The following is a 19,272-nucleotide window of genomic DNA, read 5'->3' on the forward strand; positions in this document are numbered from 1 at the left end:
ACCTTGTTGTCTCGGATTCTCCAGCATCTGCAGTTCCTACTATCTCTAAAGAATTGTTGTTGTTCAGTATTTTTAAAAGTTGATCAATGGTTTCAATCCATTAAATAAAAAAAGTCATTTTAAATGAAGCATGGCTTTGTAACAGTATCACTAGCTGTTCACATTCGAGAGTGAGAATGTTCCCACTTGACACTGTAAGTTTTAAAAAAAAGGACTACATATAGACAATATCTCAAAACTCCATAAGTTGAGCATTGGGGTTTCATCATAGAATTGACTAGAAATGTTCTAACATGAACAAACCCACACAATGCTTTGCTTTGTGTGAGGTTTTCTTGAATGGATCTTTTGTCCTATTTTTCATAATTTAGGATTGTTTTCATATATTGATTCTTATCAATACATCCTGTAGGAAAATTGATGGCACTTTTGCATAGGTCAAAACAGAGCACAGTCAACTTTAAAAACAATGTTTTTGAAATATACTACTGGTAAGACTCAGTTTGTTGTCCTTCTGTCAGCTGGGAGACAGGTTCTTTTCCTGAAGGGCAATAATGAACTAATTGGGGTTAAATGACAATCAGGTAGCTTTTTTTTTGCATGCTTTTCCTTTTCTGGTACTAGTCCACAAGTTTAATCAGATTTATTAATTTCAATTTGACAATGTGGCATGGGGGGATTTAATCTCGAGAGAGCCCAGTTCTGGGAGGACGGAGGGAGGGGTAGTGGAGGACAAGTTATTTTTGTTTTGGCTATTTGTGAAAAATTGGTTGGTGAAAAGCTGCTCCCTTATTTTACCATTTACGAAATAAAACAATTTTCTTCTTGAAAATCTTCAAAATAAAAGGAGCTTGTGTGGCATTGGTATGAAATTATGTTTTGTATCCAAAATTTGCAGCTCAGTCTATTCAGCAAAGTTGTAAAAAGAGTGACAATAATATTTGTAAGTGACCCAAACAGCAACTCTTAAAATGGCCGAACATTTACATATTTTCACCTCGCAAACTACAAAGCTTTCAAAAACAGTTCATCTTGTGTGAAAGTAGCCAATCAAGGTAATCAACTAAGACGAGAGTGAATGATCCATTCCCTAAGCTCCTAACAGACATAATCTGTTTATTCAGGTGGATACAGAAAGAGCTGCTAAACTCAATCACTTGAGACGATGGACGATGGGTAAGAAGAGAGCTCCATCAGTAATCTAATCTAATCTAATCTAATCACTGTAAATAATGGACCTAGAATTTTACTCGGCTTGCTATGATCATATTTCATAACTGCTAGTCTGTAAATGTAAATCATCTGATGGCAAATCAACACTTTGTGTTTTAAAAAAAGACACTACTTTTGCAGAATCAGAATCAGACCGTCCATGAGTGAGTAACTGTGAAAGGGGAACTTGGAAGCCCTCTCACTCTCAAATCATTCTGCGAGTGTGTGTCTTGAATTTATGTGACCAACCAAGCAACGCAGGCGGTGATTCAATGTAAACCCAATATCTGTTAACTTCAAAAAAGACAGATATCTTCTGTCAAGATTTGAAATTGTGTCTCTGCACACAATCTGGAAAAATCACCAAACACCTGAAACTATCTAAATCATCAATTTAAACATCCAGATATGCTGACCTTCTTTTGGACACTCTTAACTGAGCCTCCCTTCCTATAATCTGTGTGTATGTCATTTGTCTTGATGTATTTGGGAGCGTGAGATGAAACATTTTAAATTATTTTAATCCATTGAGTGTTAAAGAAAAAAACACACAATTTGCTTCTCTTTTAACAATGTGATAAAAAACCTCTGTACATGAGTATTTTACATTCAGACCACTTGAGGGGTTGAATACTCACTGAGTTGACAAACCGATTTATAACACTACTTTCAATCAACTGAAAGGTGGAAAGAGAGGGAGTCATTCCAATATGTTTTACCTGGCTGTAATAGGGCTATATAAATGGTGCTCAATCCATAACCACCAGTTTCCCTCCATGCTCACAATGAAAATTACCAACGCAGCCATTAAGTTTCTAGTTCATTATCTAAATCACCACCCTACCATCTTCTGCATGACATGTCCTGCATTATAACATCCTATGACTTGTTACGGGTGGGTTTTGGCAACGACATTTACCCCATAATGCAAATGCACAAAATCCAAATAGATTGCATACATACACTGTTTCTATCCTCATGTTGTTCTGTTTTGTTATTGATTTTCTCAATCCTGTTGTCTTGGTGTGACTGTAAACTTGTCGTATGTTCTGTAATGTTAATTTTCATATCATCGTTTGTTTCACACCTGTCAATGGATGATAAAGAATAGTTACAAACAGACCTGGGTGGCTTCAAAGGAAAGTGCGTGCAATTGATTAATAGCATTTTGAGAGAAAATGCCCAGTGTTGAAAGAAAATTTGCTTGTAAATTATACTTAAAGAAACATGTGTGTTGACAGATGATAAAACAGAAAAGAAAGTTTTTGCCCATGTTTGATTACAGTGTCCTGATCTAGATGTCAGTGACAGATTAGACAGGCAATACAAGTCTGAAACCTAGAGGAAACTAGCCACATTGCAGTCATTGGGAAAGGAACAATTGGGTTACTGGGAATGCCTTTCCACGAGGGAGGAAGCCAGACAACAACAGGAAAGCAAATCATGCGTCATTTCACGCAGGAAAGTGCTTCACCTTCTGTTAGGCCAAGATAAGAATGCTCTCAAGGCCCACGAAGATGAAGGCCACTGCTATCACACTCCACTCTAATGTCTCTGTCTGAGCACATCTATCATGTAAACAAAATAAAATTGATTGACTGCAATGAGGATCTGCAAGAAATGTGATAGCAGTGAAGGATTAGAGGTTAAAAGACAGGCAGTGATGATCTATATACTTCTTAAGTACACTTCATATCCTTGTTGACCAAATACAAGAACCACTTCCTTTGACCCAGTTTATGTATTAACTCTTGAACAGGAATAAAAAGATCAGAAATAGAATGATATTTATATAAATCTTGTGAAGTACACACAGAAATATGTTTGCTAGTTCCTGAGTACGTCAGATAAATTGCCTTTATTAATCCCATTCCTCTCCTTTGTATCCAAAGCCAATGTATGGCCTTAGGCCGATATCAACCATAGGAAAGCAGGGAAAGTATATCTTACATTTTGTCAGACTTGCTGATGATACAGGGCTGCCATTCCCAGTGAAAACTCGGAGATGGAATTCCAAAAGCAGTACAGGTCAACTTGTGTTTCTTCCCAAGCTGATAAAACATTTTGTCTTGGAGTCCTGCTCCTTTGTCATAGATCTGTGGTTTCTCTGGAAGAGAAAATGGTAGAAGGTGGGATTTTAATACTCTAGTGGAGAAAATAGTGCCTTGTTCACCAACATTATCATCGATTTATACTACAATAATGTTCAGAAAATGTTGGAAAGAATTGCATTGCCAATCATTCCTAGGATGTGAGCATTGTTGGCAAGGTCAACATGCATCGACCATCCGTAGTTGCCCTTGAGAAGTCAATGATGACCAACTTTCTTGAACAATCAAGGTTCATGTGGGTTAGGTAATCCCATACAACTGTTAGAAAGGGAGTTCTGGGAGTTTGATGCACTGACAGTGAAGGAACAGCCATATATGGTTGGTGTATGCAGATGATGTATGTCCCATAAATCAGTTGCCCTTCTTCTTCTAGATGGTGGACGTCATGGATTTGGAAGGTGCTACTGGAGGAACACAATTAGTGAAACAAATTGTTGGACAGTTTTCCAATGTGACCATCAGTCCTTCCAAACTATATGCTGATAACTAAATTAGTAATAAAGCCCCTAATCGAACTTGAGTCAGTGCGCTGTCATGACGTCTTACATTCATAAATTGAATCAACACAAAAAAGAGCTATGTATTGATTTATGCAACAGATTCTTTCATATGGAATTAGAGGTAGATTCCCTTAGCGCTTTGTGATGCCATCCTTGTAACTTACTGTATGACAGAATGAAAGCAGTAAATGCAAATATTTTAATTGTTTGATTACATCAAAGATCATTTGGATTCCTGATCTGAGTCTTGTTCTCCATATTTATCAAACAAACGATCGCACCATGCTCTCACTAAAACTCGTTACAGACTTGAACAAGATTTATGATCAAGCCTCATTAGGATAATATTGGCAAACCTCTGCCATGATTGAATAAACACTGAAAAGGGAGATCCCTATTTTACCTACATTCTGTGAAGTTATTACATATCTGTGTCCATGTGCATGTGTATACAATGAATCTATTGTAAACTTGAAGATACACTTATGATCATGTTCCTTTAACCAATCATTCTTGGAGATAATTGGGTGCATGAATGATCTCACTATCTCAGAGAAGCTAGTTCAGTTCTCACCAGGCCTAGCTCTCCCAACTATAGGAAGTCTGTAATAATTGCCTTGATGGTAGATCCATGGCGATGCATTCCTTTGATGGAATATGTAATCCCACCCACAGAATGACATGTGGCAAATGTCGACTAGAATGATTTTTTGCCTCCTGTTGAGGTGTGAGGGCCCCTTAATTGGAAGATTAATGCTGGCTGCAAGCTACACACATGGCATGAAGTTGATGTGCCTCCTGCATCATACTGATCAGGTGTAGTTAATTACTGATTATAAACCCATGCCTGCCCAATTCAGCTGTTCAATCCGCAACATTGCCCTTGGGTAGAAATATGGCATGCAATGCTTCAATGTCACGCTTTTAATATAGTCAACATGACTTTGTACATGGGAAATCCTGTCTCAGTAACTTGATTGAGTTCTTTGAAGAGGTGACAAAGAAGATTGATAAAGGCAGAGCGGTAGACATTGTCTATATTGACTTCAGCAAATCGTTCAACAATGTTCCACATGGTAGACTGGTTAGTAAGGTTACATCACATGGGATCCAGGGGGAGCCAGCCAGTTAGATACAAAATTGGCTTGAAGGCAGGAGATAGAGAGTGGTGGTAGAGGGTTGCTTTTCAGACTGGAGGCCTGTAACCACACTGTGCCACAAGGACTCGTACTGGATTCATTGCTTTTCATCATTTATATAAATGATTTGGATGTGAATATAGGAGGTATGGTTATTGGTTGCAGATGACACCAAACTTGGTGGTGTAGTGGACAGTGAAAAAGGTTATCTAAGGTTACAATGGGACCTAATCAGATGGACCATTGGATTGAGGGTGATAGATGGAGTTAAAATTTAGATAAATGTGAGGTGCTGCATTTTGATAAGGCAAACCAGGGCAGGACTTATACAGTTAGTGGGAGTCCCTGGGGAGTGTTGCTGACCTCGGGGTGCAGATGCATAGTTCCTTGAAAGTGAAGTTACAGGTAGACAGGGTGGTGAAGAAGCATTTGGCACGCTTGCCTTCATTGGGCAGTGAAAGTTGGCACCTCCAATTCCTTCCCACATCAATCTCTAAAGTTGGGTTTTAATCCTTAAGCTTCTGACTTTGAGGGATGAATTCTCCCATCGAGCCCAGGTTGCAGCTTGGTAGGAGGAAAGACTGAAGGATGTATGGAATTGCGGAGTTTTGAATTCCCAGCAAAGAATGAGGTAGGACATAATTTGCTAAATGGCGATAAAACAGTAGTAATTATATTTCACTGTAAAACCTTTTTGTTTGGATTGAAGCAAAGTTGCTTAAACTGTGGATGCTTGTCATTAGGGACAAAAGTTTCAAAGAGCTATTGAGCTCAACAATGTCAGCAATTTGAATTAACATGGACATGAGATACTGAAACATCACTAGACTATAATTTATAATTGAATTGCCACACATCATTAGTTATGTAATGGGCTGTTAATCTGTCTATCAGCTAATCAGATGGTGAAATAAAAATCTACTCCGGTAACTAAGTTAAAAGCATTCGGTATTGTAACAGGAAAGCTGCATATTTTTAAGATATTATTGCCATATTTTTTCTCAGTTTTTCTTAAAAGTGCCAACTTGATGGGTAATCTCTCTATAGATGCCTGCACCCCACAATTTCATTGAGTAATCATGTGAGAACATTAGCAAGCTACTTCCCCTTAAGCTAAACACAATGCTGATCTCACCTGCTGCACAGAATGATATGCCATTGGATAACTATTCCTGAATTGTATTGCAGTAATTTCATTATCATTAACTCAGTATCGACCAGATTTTCTGGTCTTTAAGCTGCAGGCTCAGACTCTCTACTGCAATTACTAGCATGAACCATCAGAAGCAACAATCTCTGATTAAATTTTTACACTATATTTACCTTGAATATTTCTATTCATGGTTTGAAAATTCCTCTTTAATGGTCCATCTTGGGCAGATCAGTAGATTGTAGGTCATACTCTTAAATAGCTCAGTATTATCCATTTTTATCTGATCTTCACTTCTCTTCCCTGCCTAGACAAATGTCCAATTTAATGCCTGCATTAAATTGAGGAAGGGAATCTGAAGAAGGGTCACCAGACCTGAAACATTAACTCTGACTTTTTCTTTACAGATGCTGCCAGACCTGCTGAGCTTTTCCAGCAACTTCTATTTTTGTTCCTGATTTACAGCACCCGCAGTTCTTTCAGTTTTTAATGTCTGCAATAGTTGGGTTAGGGTTAGGAAATTAGGTACACAAATGCCGAAAGTGAAATCTTGCCAATGGTTTCAGACCAAGGGCATTAAACCTGGGAGCAATCAGATCTGTCTGTCCAGACTCCTATGATGGCCCTACAAAAAGAAAAAAATGGTGCTTTTCGCAAGCTATCACCTCATGGTTGTTTTTAATTTCCCTTGACAGACAATTGCTCTTGTAGTAATGGACCTTTCTATTACGCTGACTTCAAAAGAAATTTCGCTGGTGGAAATACTTCTTATAATTATTACCAGCATTCCTTTCCTGTAAAGCTGTTGAACCTTTTTTTTAAAACTGTGTCTGGCTTAGCTTTTTGTTCATGAAGACTGCTTTGACAAGAAAGCACAGAAAAACTAAACATAACACAATGTGCAAATAATAAATCATTTATAGCCTACAAGGGAAATCTGCTGTACAACAAAAAGAACTGCAGTGCATGCTCTGAATTTTTTTGGTAAAAAAATCTGACTCCCAAAGGAATGCTTGCTACTTCTGATGAAATTGAAATAGTTTGGGTGATTTTTTTGTTGTATTTGTATTATGCATACTCCCCCTGAGCTTTTCCAGCTGACCCAGGCCATTATGTACACTGAAATCAAAAAAGAAATGCTGGAAATGCACAGCAGATTCATTTGAGCCTCAAAAGGAAAAGGAACTAATGCAGGCTAATGTTCTGAATATGGTTAGATGTAGAGTTCTGAGGGAGGCCAAATACTCAGGATGTTTGCTTGTCTTTATTCCTTTCAGGACACAATTACCATTTGCGTTTCGAGGATTTTCTATTTTTATTTCAGATTCGCAACACCTGCAACATCCTATTATCTGCCGATAGACATAAATGAAATGTAATTAACTTACCATTTCTAAGCACTCTTAATGTGAAGGTGAGGTTCTTCTGTAGGTTATGCAGCTTATTGTTCAGTGAAATTGTGTAATTCCCTTCATCATCTTTTGACACACGCATTATTTTTAATGAATATCGGTTTCGGACATAGCAAGTCTGATTCTGCGTAATGAGTTTTCCATTTTTGTACCTGTTATGCAAAGCTACAGATTAGGTGGACTAAATAAAGATTAACATTCCTTGTGTATTTTATCCCAATTGCAACTTTTCATATTTTCACTATCATTTTAACCAACTTAATCCAACCATTTGGTAGCGTTTGTTGTTCTGAATCAGAACTTCATGCCCCAGGATCTGAGTTTATTATTTCTGCCCACAATCCAGAGCAATACAGAAGGACTATTGCATTACCAGTCAGTGCCATCCTTCAGATAAGATGTTTCAAAAATGTACTTTTTTATGATCATCAGATATTAATGATCTAACAACATGATTTGAAGAAAAACAGAGTCTCTCAAACTTCTAGCTGACCTTTTTAATCACCAGAAACAAGTGAATTGATTATTCATCATATTGATATTTGTGGTGTTCTCTTATGAACAGCATAAAAACACAATGACTAGGACCTGGAGTTGGGAATTCAGCACCTCGAGCCTGCTCTATCGTATATTACAATCATGGCTTATCCCATCTCAGCCTCAATTCCACTTTCCTGTCTGCTCTACATAACTCTTTAAACCATAACAAATTAAAATCTGTCATTCACCTCCTTAAATTTATTCAGTGACCTGGCATCTACTGCACTCTGGCATAATGAATTCTATGATTTAGAGGAATAATTCTTCACAACTCTGTTTTAAATTGCTACCCCTTAACCTAAGGTGAGAGGAAAAAGATTTAAAAAAGATGTGAGCGGCTTTTTTTTTAATATACTGAGAGTGGTTTGCGTTTGGCGTAGACTTACAGAGGAAGTGGTGGATGTGGGTACAGTAACAATATTTAAAAGACATTTGGATAGGTAGAAAATGTTTGGAAGGATATGGGCCAAGCGCAGACAGGTGGGACTTGTTTAGTTTGGGATTTTGGTCAGCATGGACTGTTTGGACCGAAGTGTCTGTTTCCATGCTCTGTGACTCTATGCCACAAGACGGGTGACTCACATGAGTGCTACATTTGTTTACTGGTAGCAGCTATTGCACTTCAAAGTAACTCATTGTGTAACCAAAATGATTTGAAGTGACGATAACCAATATACAAGATGCCACATTATTACTCTTGGATTTCTGGAGAAGGGTCCTGACCTGAAAAGTCATCTTTCCTGCTCCTCTGATGCTGCCTGGCCTGCTGTGTTCCTCCAGCTCCATACTGTGTTGTTTCTGACTCTAGCATCTGCAGTTCTTCCTATCCCCCCTTACTGCTCTTTCTTCTCTTTCATCTACAAGTGAAACAATAGTTTGCGGTAGAGGGATAGAGGGATAGAGGGATGTGCATTACCGGCTGCAGTTAAAGTTTTGATATTTTGTTTTCTCTACCGTTCATGCTCAACCCACATTCAGGTAACTGTCACTAATAGTTATCAAAAGTAGACTGAAGATCATTTGGATGTGATACCAAACCTTTCCATTCAATGACAGTTTAGGCTTAAATCTGGACTTGTGTTGAATGAGTTGCTCTTTTGTCTGTCTGGTGATGGGGGTGCCATGATGTGGAGGTACTAGTGATGGACTGGGGTGGACAAATTCAGAAGACACATAACACCAGGTTATAGTCCAACAGGTTTATTTGAAATCACAAGCTTTTGGAGCATAGCCCCTTCGTCAAGGTGAAGTGATGAAGGAGCAACGCTCCAAAAGCTTGTGAAGGAGCACTGTTATATCCTAAATGGTCTACCCCGAATTCTCAAACTGTTACCCCGGTTCTGGAATCCTCAGTCTGTGACCACTGGTTCTGGACTGTTACGTTTGCGTACGTTTGCATGTTTGCATGTCTTCAAGGAGGCTGCAAAGGTTAAGCTGGATCATACATAGGCATAAATGGATACATTCTGATTTTATTTAAATGATTGTTTAATGATCTTTTAAAATGTATGAGGAAACTAATTTTAATCAATTTTACAAAGAAATAGCTTCGAAAATGTTTTAAATGTCATTTAGAAGTAATTTAAAATCAGATTACTGAGCGATGGATTGACATTGTGATTCAGCTTTATGTCTATCATTCCTTTATTTATCTGTTAGACAAGGAACAATTGAACTAAGCTGACACACAACTTTAATAAATATTTATTATAGCTGGTTGACTGTTTTTCCTACAATTCACTGACTGGAAAATAAATACAATATTAACTGAAATGTCTTGGAATCAGTCTTGCTTTAATACATAAATGGCAGAATGACTGTTCATAGTGAGTTAAAACAACAGCAAATACTGAATAATGCTTTAATGATCTACTGGAACTTCTCAAGTACTACTCCTTTCTTTTTATTAACTGATACTGTTTTATTTTTCATTTTCAAAGCTGTTAGGCCTAATCTCTGGAGCCTACTTGTAGTCAGGAAACTGACTTCAGATAGCAATTTCCTTACGTAAGCTTTAGCTAAAGTGCTGGTCTTGTTGATTTAGGATGATTGTGGGCATCACTGTTTCTAGCAGCAACAATAACCTTTTACTTGGAAGTGTGCACTACATAGAGGTAGGGAAATTATGCTGGAGCACATGTCCTGTTTGTATTTTCTTGTTCATCTTGTATAAAGCAGTGCCAATGCCTCAGTGTCCTAAAAAGACTGCAATCCTGACATCAGATTGCAACTTTCGCAAGTGCACATGCAAGAGTGGAAACTGCACCTAACTGTTGGCAAAACCACAGCCACAATTCCATAATCAGGAGTTTGGTTGTCTTCATGGAGTTGGTCATTTCCTGTGAAGGTACTTTAGTTGTCTGGTGGATGGCAGAGCAACATGAAACAAACGAATTGACTCTGAGACACAAAGCCTGGAAAGGGCTGACTTAATGGATAATGTCAGTGTCTTAGAGATTGGTCTGGAAACATTTCAAAGGTAACTGACCACGCTGATTGATGCTTCCCCATTGTTGCAGCTTCTGAAGTTTAATCCTGAATCTCAACATGCTGCACACTAGCTGTCTGAGCCTTTCTAATGATAGGACAAGAAGAATTTCTTGATGTGGGATGTGCCAAAGGCAGAATTTAAAGTGACATTGCGAATGAAGTAGAAAACTGATTTAAACAGCTTGGACCTTAAATCCTTTGCCAGATTGGGCGGAAAAAAGCTTTGACACATACTGCCCTTACTGTCAAAGAGAGCAGAAAAAAGGTCAAGATTCCCATTTTGATTGGTATCCAATGATTATCAATGGGATCTGCTGGTGTGTGGATGTTCAGTGATGGACCCAGACATTGAGGTCAGCTGTACAACTTTCCATGGTTAAACAACTTGCTGACAATTACTGTCCATTTCCACGTGCAAAGAAATGACAGAGGGTTCTGAATAACAGTACAAAACGCGAGACAACATCTCAAGGAAAGGAATGGTAAAAAGGGAACAAAAAAAATCATCCAGTGCTTTCAATGTAACAATAATTGACAAAGTCCATGAGGTATCGTGGTAATTCCAGTAGCAGTGCTACTTGACTGTTGATCAAGTGTTTCTGATTGCAATTGCATTTTAATTGAAAGAGTTTTAATAGTTCTTAGCTTTAACACACTAGATGAGAACAACATAGTAATGGTTCACTGTGGATGGGAGTGATAATAATGACAATACTGGCAAAATGAACTAATTAAGAAACACTTGTTTTCCTTTGATCGGAGGAGACTGAGTGGGGACATGATTGAGATGTATAAAGTAATGAGGGTCATAGATAAACAGGAAGGCACTTTTCCCCTTGGTGGAGAGGAGGTATCAATGACTATATGTTTAAGGTAAGGGGCAGGAGTTTTAGTGGGGATGTGAAGTAAGGCTGGTAGAGGCAGAAACCCACATAATATTTAAGAAGTATTTAAGAGCTACACTTGCAATGCCAGGACACACAAGGTTAGGGGCCAAGAGCTGGAAAATGGGATTGGAGTAGTTAGGTGGTTGTTTTGACTTGCACCCATTCGATGGGTCAATAGGCGTTTTTCTGTTCTGTAGCGCCCTGGGTGTCTGTTAGCTTAGTTGGCTGGTTTGTGATGCAGAGTGATCCCTATAGTCTGGGTTCAAATCCTGTACCAGCATTACGCTTAAGGTCCTGCCTTCTCAACCTTGTCCCTTACCTGAGATGTGGTGGCATTCAGGTTAAGCTCACCACCAGTTGTGTCTCCCTAATGAGAGAGTTGGACAATATCAATGTTACTTTTTTTAAGACCTCTATGACTCTGTACTATTTGTCAATCACAAAGCAGCTCAGATGAGATGCTTATTACACGATGGCACTATCTTCTCTGCTCAGTAAAGTCATGTGAGGGATGTGATTGTTTGCTAACTGGTGCAAACTTCAGAGGAAAAGATATATTTTAAAAAGCGTTATTAATATTCAATAGATGGACTATTATTTTGCCAGATATTTAGTAAGTATGATCAACATTTTAGCAGTAATTTTCACTGTACTTAAAAGTTCCACCTTATCTATAACTAGGATGATGGTAAGTCTGGAAGAATTTCCTTCACTTAGTTGTCAGATTACTGCACTCCTTGTTTGAAAATTAATAGACCATTTATCCTTTGAGCAGACTGCCAGCTCTCTAACATATCTTCTTTTTAAAAACAAATAAAATCTATTTTTGCAGAATGTGGAGACATTAATGAGCCCATTAACTTTCTGATGAATTCTTATTATCAACAAAGCAAGCATCAAAAGTCATGATTCTTTTTAAATGGATCCCAAAGCAGATTGCAATGTATGAAAAGAGACGCCAATCCTTTTTCTTGATAGTAGGTTTATTTACAAAATGCACCATTAAATATGTCTGTCTTCTACTTACTAGTCTGAATGTTCCAGCTGCCTGTCTTTATAAGTGCTCTTGTTACTAAGTTAAACAATGCTGTTCATTTGTTTATCTTAACAATAAAATTAACATGGAATTGTTAATGATATCACCATGAACATATCTCATATTTGGATTCGGCAAAAAGTGGTAAGGCGACCAAAAGATATTGGTTAAGAAAATACATAAATAGACAACTTGAACAATTTAGCAATCAACTCCCTTAATTTTGGTGCGGTTTCACTGATCTGGATGACAACTTAGTTTTATTTGGCTCAGTTGGTAGCATTCTCACCTGATTGAGAGACTGTGTATTCAAATCTCAATCAAGAGACTGACGGCAAAAATCTAGGCTGATGCTGCAGTGTAGTACTGAAGGGATGCTGCACTGGGGAAGGTGCAATCATTTGGCTGAGATGTCAAGGCTTAGTTGGCCCTCACTGTGGAATGTACAGGATATATTTGCACTACAATGAAGAAAAATAGGATGGGAGGGTGGTAATCCCTGATATCCTGGCAAATGCTTATCCTTGAATAAACATAATTAGGAAACAATTATCTGGTCATTATTACATCGTTGTTTGTGGGAGTTTGCTGTGCAGAAATTGGCTGCCACATTTCCTATATTGTAACATTGACGACTGTTAGAATGCTTGCTGAGTTTTCAAAAGTTTAATTAGGAATAAAATACTTTGGAACATTTGGAGGTCATGAAAGCTGCTCTTTACATGCAAGTATTTGTTTCTGTCACCTCTGGCAAACTCTGAGTGAAATGGTCTCAGCAATTATTTTTAGCCAGAGGTTATCTCAATCATGCATTGGGAAAAATATCAGTATAGCTGCCAGGTCTCACTCTATTTGGCTGGCTTTGCAACTTTTCCAGTAAAATTCATAATTGCTAATCAGGGTAAATTTGTTGAAGACAAAGCTGAGGCTGCTGCTGTGATAATTGTGGGGTTCCTATAACATAAGAAATAAAATCTTCAGTAAGCTATTTGGCTTTTGAACCTGCTCCGCAAATCAACAAGATCATGGCTGATCTTCTAACTTCACCTTCCTGCATGGTTGCTGGATCTTTTAATTATTTTTGTACCCAACAATCAATTGACCTGACCTGAAAGTACTGAAAACTGAACTTTCATTTTCTGAAAAGATGAGGGAAAGTTAGTGAAGTAAAAACAAGATTTTTAGGACAATGAGCTCATTAAAAAGGAGGATTTGTGGAAGAATCAAATGGATGCACTTTACCAGGACACCTCTGGTGTTGGGAAAGCATTCACTTTTGCAGATAGCTTCACAAACTTTTCTCCAACCATTACATCCAAAAGTTTGTTCGTTTTTACCCTTGCTTTAATGAAAGGCTTATCTGCAATTAGAAGAGAAAAATAAAACTATTAGAAGACTAGAGAAATGGTATGAAATCATACTGAATAAATGCAGTTTAAATCAAAACCTGTTTTACTTGGATGCAAGCGAAGTTGAATTGATACTGTCATTTTATGGTTTCTGCTGATGTTACATGGGACACCTAGACAGACCTCAGAAATTTGTGAGATTTACATTTTGCTCTATAGTAATTTGCAAACGTCATCTTTTTGTCTTTTCAGCAACGTGCATTATGAGGAGTAGAATTTTAAAAAAAATTCATCCTAAGTATAAACATACTGGCAGTGAAGATGATGTATCTATATCAAACCAGCAGTAATCTTTACATTAAAATAAAAACAAAATACTGCGAATGCTAGAAATCAGAGCAAGAACCAGGAAGTATTGGAAGAACTCAGGCAGGTCTGGCAGCACCTGTGGTAAGAGAAACAGAATTAATGAGTCAGATTTCCGTTGAGTCAGGTTGACGCTTGACTCCTGTAAAAATAATGGTGGGTATCTGATTCTGGGATTCCTGACTCCTTTTTCATGTTTTTCAGTTTTTGGGAGTGCCTTTTAGGAGTGTAGTTTGATCGCAAGTTTGGGCCTCTCACCCCCAAATTTGCCAACTCTATTGTGCAGATAGGCAAGGCCTACCTATCTGTTTTTTTCAATGGAGTTGGGGCAGGCTTTTTAAGGATCATGGTTCATGGCACATCAGAGGGTCATGGAGTAGATTCTTCATCGGACAACCTTTTGAAAGATAAGGACAAAAAGTTCTCTGCATGTTCCCCCATGCCAAGGTATGCTCCCTCAAGCCCTTCCCTTGGCTTCTCATGCTCCCCGTGCCAAGGTTCATACCCAAACAGCTTATGGCTGCTGAAAAATCCCATGCCAAGCCATGGCACTGCCAAACTCATTCATCTACTGCACACTGGATTTTTAAAAAAGAAATCTATCATGACATTTTCCTGAATAAAACAATTCAAAAAAAGGGAATTATTCATAATCTTCCACAAAATTAAAATCATTATGTTTTAATGTAAAAAAGTTCACTGCATCCTAATGTCAGTGTTTATCATCCAGGCCCTTTAAAGTTTCAGTTTCTCAAACCACAAGGCACTTGTAACACTTGTGTAAGTAAATATTGAGAAATTGACAGGGATCAGACAACCAGCGCTGTAAATCAAGCAGGAGTTTCAACAGGCTGTGGGATATCAGGATTGTTAGCCAACAATACATCATGAGGCTTGGTTGAGAGCCTAGACAACCATTGGAGAGTTTAAATAGCTCTACTCCAGCCCGATTGATCGCTCTGGCTGTTTGATCTCTGGGCTCTCACTATCCTGATCAAGAATGAAAATCCTGCCCAACAATTTGAGTGAAATATGGCTCTTCCTCAGGGAGTTCTATGCCTCTGTTATTTTATTTGGGGCCAAAATTGCAGGGGGTTTCTTGTTTCTCTATCCACAGTAGCTACCAGACTTGCCAAGAATTTCCAAAATTGGAGCTGCTACAACATGATGATGAAACTGACAGTAGTTGGGAATCTGACATATGGTGGACATGGCCTCCAACTAATAAGGCAATGGTAAATAAACATATATTTTACTATATTTTCCACAGATTCTATTTTGCGCAAAATTTTCTTTTTCTTTAATTTATGTTATCTGTTGTATATACATCTTTTATGTGCAGTTTACAGGTCATAGAATTTTCCAATCTACAGTTTGCAGGTAGATTTGGAGGGCTGGGTGGGTGCTTGTGTGGGAAGCTGTACTATTCTTCAGTTAGCCTTCCCACTGGCCTTAAATCTGACCTCCCCTATGTCTCCAATTTTACGATGAAAGGCGAGGTGTAGGCTGACAGTCTAACCTTTTCCCAATCAAGGCCCCTAAGTGACCAATTTATGATCACTTATGGTAACCATACTTGGTGTAATGAAAAGTTGACTGATTATCAAATTTGGAAAGAAACTCTACCAACACAAAAAAAGTTTACTTAAAATATTCCAGTCCACAAAGCTACAGTTAGCTACAATACAATGTTGATTTTAAGCCAGGTAAGGATTTTTCATAATTAAGATAGTTCCATTGATCTTGCAAATTTATTTGTATTTATATTTTATATTCAGAGTATCACTGATTCAAACCCTGAATACATACTACATGTGGTACCTCTTGGGTCCTTAGTAATCTATCACTTAACTAAATGTTGTCCTTTAGCAACATCCTCCATAAGCATAATGTCCAATTTGATGTGTAAACTGCTAACACCCAGTCCTATCCCATTACCGTCTCTCTCAACCCCTTCATTGTTTCTAATTAATCGTATTATTTGTCTCAGTTTGAACACGGGATAAGCAGCATTTACTCTAGCTAAATGTAAGGAATACTAAAGCCATTGACTTTGGGCCCTGAAATAAACTTCTGATATAGCCATCAACTCCATCCCTCAGAGCTGAACTAAAACTGTTCATTATTAAGGCAACCTACTTCCACTTCCATAACATTGAGCAATTTTACCCCCCCACCCCCGACTCGGCTGTTGTGCTGTTGAAATCCTTATCAAGGCTTTTCTTACCTCTGGTTTTGGCTATTCCAATACTTTTTAGCTGAGCGTCCCATTGTCGATCCAATGTAAGTTTGCTTACTGAAAGCTATGCCATCTTTGTCCTAATTCGCAGTCAGTCCTGTTCACCCTTTGCTCATTGTGACACCCAGTCAGCCTAAACTTCAAACTTCAAAGCTTCTAGCCATTTTTTTCAATAGCCTTGTCCCTCCTTGTCTTTGTAAGCTTCTCCAACTCGACAGGTCATTGGAATCCCTGCACTCCTCCAATTCTATACGATCCCCAATTTTAACAGTTGCCAAAGCTGCATCTCTGGAATTCCTTTCCTCTTTGCCTCTCTACCTCTCTCTCCTCTTTTAAGACATGCCTTAAAACATACCACTTTTTCCAAGCTTTTAGCTTTCTGTCCTTAAAGCTCCTTATGCTGTTAGGTGTCAGATTGCTGTCTGTGAAGTTGCTTGTGGACACTATGCTATACAACTTCATGCTGTTGTTTTGTAAGTGTTATATCGACTGTCTCTAGTCATAAGTATCAAAATTGATATGAAGTCATTTAAAATAATACAAAAGGATAAAGTAAGAAGACAAGTCTTTGGAAGATATAGAAAAGTATTACAATAGCAGATTCCCCAAATCTGAATGAGATTGATAAATAGATTTAGTTTGTATTGTTAGCTTACTGTATACCCAGAAATTGGAACACAAGTACCTGACTTTCTGCACCTCTGTCATGTAAATGAAATGTGTTTAATAGCTCTACAAAAGCTTACCATAGACAATAACTTTAGTCCTGTTTTCTAAAGTATTTTTATTCGATACTTTGCATATGTAGTCTCCTTCATCACTTTGCTGAATGTCTTTCAGAGTTAGAATACTGTAAAACACAGTTGTGATTTCACGTGCTTTGTAAATATTGGTTATCCGATTAGACTGTGAATAAATAAAAAAGAATTATGTTTTGCAATTCTGCTACTCAATATACAACAACTCCTCATCAGAATACCAACTTTAAAAACACTAATTTAAGTGGCTTCCTCCCAATGCCACTTATTAAACAGCGAAATATCAACAGATGTTCAATTATTTTTGGTTTTTGCTTTTGAACACTTAGACATTACGGCAGCTAAACTTGATAACCCCTGAAAATGAGTATTGCATGGTACTGTGGTACATGATACCTCATGTCCATTGCTTTTGGTGCAGGTAATGTGCCAGCTAAATACTGCTTGCCAATTTGCTGCAACTCTTAAATGAGGAAGTATTTTGCCTAGAGCAGGAGCTGAAAATGGATGGGAAAGAAAAACTGAACAGGAAGAAGAGTGAATTAAGGTTCAACAGAGTAGTGAGTGTGCTCCAAGGTTCTCTGTCACTGCTATAGATGTCTTTGTACAGAAGGTGGAAGGGAGGAGCATTGTCATCTATGCACGCGAGTCAGGAGGCCATCCAGGCAAACCTTGCAAAGGCAATGTGACCAGGTCATTGTCAATATGAGAAGTCAAGCCCTGAGGACCTAGATGTAGTGCCACAAAATAAACAATGACCTCACAAAAGTGGTCAAGGTCACGAAGGTATCTTCAAATGCTGTATCATACAACTGCCACCAGCCATCTCTGCTCAATACGCTTTATCTGCATTCACTCACCTATCAACAAATCTCTATCACTTAGGACCTGTACGTAATTTTCATACCTTCACTTATCACTCACACACTTAGCATTTCTACCAGCCTCAAATCCACATTTTGCAGCTTGCACCTATGATAGGATGTTCAACATAACAGCAACATTAGCCAAAAACAGTTTATCGCAGTCACTGACACATCTCCCAAACTGATCCATGTCCCCTTTTCTTGCAGGAAATAGTTGTGCATGAGTGCTGCCAGGATACTGTGCAATGACCTACTTGATTCTTTGTATATCATTACATTCCAGCTGGATGTTGAGGGAGTGGAATGCCTGTTTGTGGAGCATCTCAGAGTTGCCTTGTGGTTCTGCCAATTAATGTGTGTAGACAATTGCACCCAGCATTGAGGGAAGGCCTGCAATGCTTCCAAAGCCATGAGTTTGTTTTGCCTATCTCTTTCTGGAAAGAGAAAGTGAAACATAATCAGCTCTCTTGAAATGCAGAGCTGTACGGACCAGCGCTGAAGGGGTGATAAACTGGAACATGTTGCAAATATTATCTGCTCTAGTCTAGAAGAAGAACAACATCTAGAAATCTATAACTATGGTCACCATCATACTGACTGGAAATGCCATCCTCACCTGCTCTGATGTTGCAGGTGTGGCTGTCACAGTTGGAAGATTTCAATGAGGAGATCCTCAGTGAAATGTAAGTGTCTTCCTCACCGTTTATTACTGAGGTACGGACAGGAGACAATTCTTTGAATATTCTGGGCAAATATAACCTACTGCAGAGAAACCATATTCACCTCATTCTCCCTCTTCTAGCAGTTTGCCCTGGACTGTCTCACTTCTGATCCTTCTGCCTGCAATGCTATGGTCCAAAGGGAATATACACAGGTATATCCATGTCAGGGAGCAAATGGCATATGCAGCACCATTGAAGTCAGACCAAGTCACACACCTTTCTGTTGACCTAGCAACTTTAAACAACTCGAGAAACTATTACATATTACTAAAACAGCAGTGAGAACTGACAGAAGTCCCTCAGCCAGAAATCCAAAAGCAGCTTATGGTTGATTTAATAGCATTGTTGGGAGAGACTTCCTGTTGCTGAATAAATGTTCAGCTGTGTGAGTGTCAGAGACATTGTCAGGTAGAATGCTGGGCTCCAAATTGGCTGCGTGCTTTCCTCAAATTAGTGTTATTCACTGATTGACATTGTGATCTGCCTACTCTACGT

At 38.4% G+C, this 19,272-nt stretch overlaps 1 protein-coding gene across 2 annotated transcripts in view; it reads right to left on the minus strand.

Annotated features, from left to right (window-relative positions):
• Nucleotides 1-19,272, minus strand: part of kdrl (kinase insert domain receptor like) — a 181,133-nt gene that overhangs the window by 80,527 nt on the left and 81,334 nt on the right. For both annotated transcript variants that reach the window (XM_048605338.1, XM_048605339.1), the window contains exons 7-11: nt 17,178-17,337; nt 13,720-13,837; nt 7,501-7,676; nt 3,163-3,319; nt 2,176-2,299 (exon numbers count right to left, since the gene is read on the minus strand). In XM_048605338.1, coding sequence (XP_048461295.1) covers nt 2,176-2,299; nt 3,163-3,319; nt 7,501-7,676; nt 13,720-13,837; nt 17,178-17,337 — 735 coding nt within the window. The remainder of the gene's footprint in view (nt 1-2,175; nt 2,300-3,162; nt 3,320-7,500; nt 7,677-13,719; nt 13,838-17,177; nt 17,338-19,272) is intronic.

The sequence above is a fragment of the Rhincodon typus genome, chromosome 14 (assembly GCF_021869965.1).
Source record: "Rhincodon typus isolate 14 chromosome 14, sRhiTyp1.1, whole genome shotgun sequence".
NCBI lineage: Eukaryota > Metazoa > Chordata > Chondrichthyes > Orectolobiformes > Rhincodontidae > Rhincodon > Rhincodon typus.